This window comes from Equus przewalskii, chromosome 5, assembly GCF_037783145.1.
Source record: "Equus przewalskii isolate Varuska chromosome 5, EquPr2, whole genome shotgun sequence".
Taxonomy (NCBI): domain Eukaryota; kingdom Metazoa; phylum Chordata; class Mammalia; order Perissodactyla; family Equidae; genus Equus; species Equus przewalskii.
In genome coordinates, this window is record NC_091835.1 from 52,923,710 (window position 1) to 52,930,093 (window position 6,384).

The 6,384-nt window shown below is 42.5% G+C and overlaps 1 protein-coding gene across 1 annotated transcript in view; it reads left to right on the forward strand.

Moving 5' to 3' along the window:
• Nucleotides 1–2,162, forward strand: part of SSPN (sarcospan) — a 104,451-nt gene extending 102,289 nt beyond the window's left edge. Inside the window, exon 3 of the mRNA XM_008513347.2 lies at nucleotides 26–2,162. Coding sequence (XP_008511569.1) covers nucleotides 26–244 — 219 coding nt within the window. The 3' untranslated portion in view covers nucleotides 245–2,162. The remainder of the gene's footprint in view (nucleotides 1–25) is intronic.
• The last annotated feature ends 4,222 nt before the right edge of the window (nucleotides 2,163–6,384 follow it).

Here is a 6,384-nt window from a genome sequence, read left to right on the forward strand (position 1 = left end):
CTTTCTCTTGCTCCCTCTCTTCCAGCTCAGTGTCCTCTATTCTCAACACTCTTTGAAGGAGCCTCACTCCTATCACTGCTGGCAGGACCTGTCACGAGTGTTGCCAGGGCCCGTGCTAAGAGCGCACCTCCAAGGTCCTACGTCTGCAGCTCTCCAGAACGTCAGAGCAGTGCTGGGTCCCAGTAGCAGTGGCCGGAATCCCTCTTTTCCTCTGAGCTCAAAAGCACTCTTAAGGTTCTTATAGGAACCAAACTCCATGCCGTCCTGCTGTCCTCATTCCTCCCAGCTTGCTCTCTGTCTCCGAGCCTCCTCGTTAAATTCCATCGTCATCCTTCAGGTAACCAAAAGCCTTCCTGAAACTCAACCTCATACAAAAAGGTACTGAAAGGAGTTCCTAGACCCCAGTCTATACATACCCCTCAATCTCAGTTTGGAATTTTATGTATTATGTTATTTATATAGGTTATATAGGCTAGGTTGTGTGTTTGTTATATATGCAGATAAATAACAGTTAAGCTCCAGCGTATGTCTCTTGAGTGTGTTTAGTTCATTTCATTTTTATATATTAGGCTCCTCTATGAATGCAGAGGATGTAACTGATCTACCCTCATAAGAGAAGAGTCAGGAGTCATCTTCTTGCTGTGGGGATGGATTGATGCTGTTCCACTTTCTTTTACTCCTCTGCAAGTGGTACTGGCACCTAAGGGGGAATCTGGGCTTCAACTCCCACTATCTATGGCTAAGTATCAGAACAAAGTACAATATCCATGCAGGACCCTGAATTCACAGGCACCATTCCAGGGAGTAATCCAGGGACAGTAAACCACTAGAAGTGTGGACCCATTGTGGACCAGCTGCAATCATCTCCCATACTGGTCCAGTCACCTGCGGAAACTCAGCCTTATTAAGTTGGCTGACTATGGGTCACTGGAATTTAATTTGGTTTATTGAATAATGTATGAACTAGACAACAGGCCTTCATCTTAGGGCTAATCGGTCACCAGGGTATTTTTTTATGTTGGTGAAGGTGTTCTAGTGCCTTGCCAGGCAGCTTGGGTTTTACTTATGAGTCATAATGAATCAGAATTTTTGTTTTGATCTGGTTCAGCAGTTATGTCTCTGAGTTTGAGAGTCTCAGATAGACACCTGAATACACCCATCACACAGTTTCATTGCAAATTGTTGTGAAGAGAAAATCTACAAATCATTCTCTGATTGGTTCCAAATAGGAAAAAGAAGGCAAGATGTTATGGCATTTAGTGTCACCAATTAGCAAAGTCATGGGGTTTAACCAGTCATTCCAAAACTTAATATCCACCAACTCAAGTGCAAGTGGCCTCTTTTAATTATTTGGGAATAATGGGCCTCAGGGAAGTGAATGCTCTCAGCCTTGTGATCTGAGCAAGGTTCAGGAGCTGCAGCAGTTTTGGCTGAGTCACCGCTGGCTGCATGACCCCACGCACATCACCTGACCTCCACATGCTTCAGCTGGCCCAGCTGTAGAGATGAGTAAATGCGGCCGGAAGGCCCTGAGGCACAGAAACAACCTTCTGCACACAGCTGCCCTGGGGCAGCTTCTGGGGGCTCAAGTTGGCTCTATCAGGGGTGAGTGAACCCTAAGAAGGACTCCCAGAATAGCCTCATCTGAAAACCACCTCTGATAAAGGGACCTTTTCATGCTCTGTGAATAAGAGTACAAATTGGCAAAAACTTTTTGAAGCCTTAAAAATGTTCATACATTTTTGTGAGGAAGATTGGCCCTGAGCTAACATCTGCTGCCAATCATCCTCTTTTTTTTTTTTTCTGCTTGAGGAAGATTGCCCCTGAGCTAACATCCATGCCAATCGTCCCCTATTTTGTATGTGGGACGCCACCTCAGCATGGCTTGATGAGTGGCATATAGGTCCACACCCAGGATCCCAACCTGTGATCCCTAGGCCGCCAAAGCAGAGCACACAAATTTAACCACTATGCCACTGGGCTAGCCCCAAACCTTTTGATTGTATGATTTCCCTTAAGTAAATTTATTCTTAGAAAATAATCAAAGATGCTCACAAATATTTATCTTCAATGATGTTCATCACAGTGTTATCTCTCATGCAAAACTGGAAATTATCTAAACGTTAAAATGTAAAGCATTATTAAAATATGGTACATCTATATGTTTGAATACTGGTCATTCAAAAAGATCGCCATAGCAGAGTAACTAATGACCTGGGAAAATGTCCACAATAGAATAGTAAGAAGAAAAAATCATAAAACAACATCGTTAGAATAATCCCACTTATTTAAAACTCCCACACATATAGACAAATGGCTGGAAGGATATACACTAAATTGTTGACAGTATTTAGTCTCTGGGTTTTAGGATTATGAGTCCCTTTTTTATTCATAATTCTTCCTGTATGTTCCAAATTTTTCGCAATGAACATGTGGTTCTTCTGCCATAAATATCAGTTACCCACATCTCTGTTAACTTGGACTGTCGTGGATGGGGCCAGCCTGCGTGCATATCTGTGGAGCAAATCAGTACAGTGACATATCTGTGAACTGTGGCTTGAGCAATCCCGACCCTGGAGGCTCTCCGGCCTGGGAACAGAGTGGGATTTTTGTTTGAGGAGCCTGAGCCTGGAAGAATGGTGACTCTGTGAGTGGTTTCTTAGATCCCCAGTGCACGTTGCTTCCAGTCCTGAGTCTGCCCTAAAATCCTGGCTTGCTGATCAAGACTGAAGAGTGTTTGCCTGAAAAGCTAATTCCTCCGCATAAGCCTATGGTTTACTCTGCATCTATTTAACATCTATTAAGCAACGTCTGATCTTGATCTTGATCTTGCTCACCAGGAAGTATGTTCCAAGGGAAACCTTTCTTTCAAAGCTAAGTAAACACCCTTGGGAAGCGACCCTAACACCTGGGAATCGTGCAATTTACTTTGCAAGCATTAAATCTATGTGAATGTCTTGAGTCACAATACCACAGTTGGTTGGATGATAATCTCTCTGTGGTGGATCCTGCATGGGAACCAAAATTCCCAGATGGCACATCTTCATTTGCAAAGGAAGCTGTCTCCATAATTCTTACTGGGAAGAAAACAGGCAATTTATGAGACAATCAAAGCACAGCATCTATAGAGCTTTCAAGAAGATATTTTCTGAAGCAACACAGTCATTCTTAATCCTCCTTACCAAAGCCAAGAGGCAGGGACAGTAGAAAATCTCAACATTACTGATATCTGGCTTTGGGATGTAGTGTGCCATTTGCTTTGCTTAGGTCAACACTGAGCATGTGCCTTCCCTGAGCCGAGTTGTTGAAGATGGCCCAGGGGCATGCCATATAAGCGGAGAAGGCAGCCCAAAGTATATATATATATATTTTTTGTCTTGTTTTGTTTTGTTTTTGAGGAAGATTAGCCCTGAGCTAACTACTGCCAATCTTCCTCTTTTTGCTGAGGAAGACTGGCCCTGAGCTAACATCCATGCCCATCTTCCTCTACTTTATATGTGGGACGCCTACTACAGCATGGCTTTTGCCAAGTGGTGCCATGTCTGTACCCGGGATCCGAACCGGCGAACTCCGGGCCACCGAGAAGCGGAACCTGCGAACATAAGTGCTGAGCCACCGGGCTTGCCCCCTGAAGTATATTTTAACATTGTTATAGAGAAGTCACAGTGTGAAATAGGAGTAGTATCATCTCCATTTCATGTAAAAGGAATCAAGAATCAATCAGATTCCTAACACGTTTTTATTTACCATCTACTTTGTGTCAAGTACTGTTTCAGGTACCGAGGATATAGTAGTGAACATAACAGATAAAGTCCTTGCCCTCAAAAAATTTGCATTCTATTGAGAGGAAACAATAAACACATTTATAATATATTGATTGATAATTGATACCTAGAAAAATAAGGCAGGGTAAGGAGACAGAGAATAAGGGAGGTACAGTTTTATATGGAGTACCTAGGGGGGCTTTCTCTGATAAGCTGACATTTGAGGAGAAACACAAAAGCAGTAAGGAAAGGAGCCATGTGAGTCCTTGCAGGATGAATGTTTGAAGTAGAGCAGACAGCAAGTGCAAGGCCTTGAGGCGAGAGCAAATCAGGATGTGTTAGAGGTTCAGCAGAGATGACAGTGTAGCTGAAAACTGTGGTGATGACTTTGCCTCTGCTCTGAATACGATGAGAAGCCATTGGAGGGATCTCAGTAGAGGAGTAACATGGTACAACCTGCTTGTCTTCATAAGCCCATGGTTTACTCTGTATCTATTTGTATGTATGTTGGGGTGGGCATGCTCATGGATAGGAGCACCGTAAGCAATTGGGATGCTATTGCCACCATCAAGGTGATCATGGTTTGGACCAGGCTTGAAACGATGAAGGTATAAGAAGTGGAACAATTTCAAAGTAAGACCTGAAAGGGACTGACTGATATATTGCATATGGGATGTGGGAGGAAAAGAAGAACAAAGGTAATTGGCCTAAGCAACTGGAAGAATGAAGTTATTTTCTAAGCTAAGAATGGAGTGGGAGGAATTCACAGTTAAGTTTTGGATGTACAGTCATTTCTCATTATTCACAACAGTTATGCTCCACAAAGTCACCATGAACACTGAATTAATCAATACTGAACCACTGCTCCTAGGGGAAATTCAGGATTAGATTCCTGCGAGCCCCTGGTCACAAATGTTTTCGTCAACTGATCAATATGTGATCCTGTTTTATGTACGCTTCTGTGTAAAGACACCTTACTTAATATACATCGTCCATTCATTATCATTGGACTCATGGCCCATGACATTATAACTCATGCCTGAATGCAGCTTGTCTAACACACGTATTTTCTTCATAAAGCACATCACAGCCCGCTTACCCTGAGGAACATTAGACAGCACTTTAACACAACGCTTTGGAAACACGTTAAACAGTGAAATCACCAAAAAACGTACAAAAATGAAAAAAGTGTGATATTAGATCACAAAAGGATGCATATTTACATTATGAGAACTGAAACAAGAAGGCAGAGCGTTGCCATGGTCCACCTCAGCTGAAACGTGCATGTCGGGCAACTCAAATTTTTTGTAGCTCTGCATGTGTCTGCAAATGACTGTGACAGCACTGCTACTATTGATTTTGGGGTCACAAATAAATTTTAGCAAATACGCAAATTTGTAAATATGGGATCTGTGAATAATGAGGTTTGGCTGCATTAGGATTTGAGAGGCCTATTACTCATCCAAGGGGAGATATGAAAAATGAGTTGGAGTCTGGGGGATTCCAGGGGAAAAGCTGCAGCTGGAGGTTTTGATTTGGGAGTCATTGCCATCCGTGTCTGTAGCTAGCATATGACTAGATGAAATCATCTAGGGAGTGTAGAAAAAGGAGAGGATAATTCCAGAGACAGCCCTGGGGCATTCCAGTGAGCAAGTGACTGCAAAGGAGACTGAGAAAGAGTGGCCAACGGAGTAAGAAAAGAACTCAGAAAGAGTATTGTTTCAGAAGGAGAGAGTCGAGAATGGGCCAAATGCTGCTGAAAAGTGTTCCATAACAGGACCTTTAGAATTGACCTTTAGATTAGGCAAGATGGAGGCCACTGGTAATTTTGGTGAACAGTTTCATTGGAATAATAGAGATAAACATCTAACTGGAGTGGATCAAAAAGCATATGCACAATTCTTTCCAGCAGTTTAGATGTAAATGAGAGAAAAGAAATAAGATCAAAACTGGTGGAGGATGTAGGATCAAGGATTCTTTTTCAAGGAAGCTATTACAGTATATGTGTCTGCTGAGGCAAATGAACAAATAGAGAGAGAAGGATTGATGATAAGACAAGAGAAGGGACAATTGCGAGTGGTCCTCTATTTTTGCAGTAACTCATTTAACTTCACATTGATTGTATGTGGTCAGTATTATTACTACCTTCATCTACAGATGACAAAAATGAGGCACAGAAAGGCCAGAAACTTGTTCACGGTCACACAGCAAGGAAGTGGCAGAACAAGGATGCATATCTGGCCCTTCTGATTCCAGCTACTTTTAGCTGCTGTGCTGTACTTGCTCAACTTCAGATTCCAATCAATTCACGTATATTGATGACCTCTATCGAGCAGTTACTTACCCAGGTTGAATGGTGAGAGGAAGAAAGAGAGAAATCCCACACTTCTGCCTTTCTGCTCACCACAGTCTTAGAAACATCACACTTCGCCCTCACAGGTAAGCTAGGGAGAAATACTGCTGCTTCAGTTTGAGTGCAGCCCAGGAAGTCTGGGTCAATGCTAATACCTGATGGTTCTAGAACGTGTCACACCTTCAGAAATGCTACAAGGTCAATTTTGTAGCACACAGAAAATAAAATTTATTCCTTGGGGTCAATCGCAAATCAAGAATTTAATTA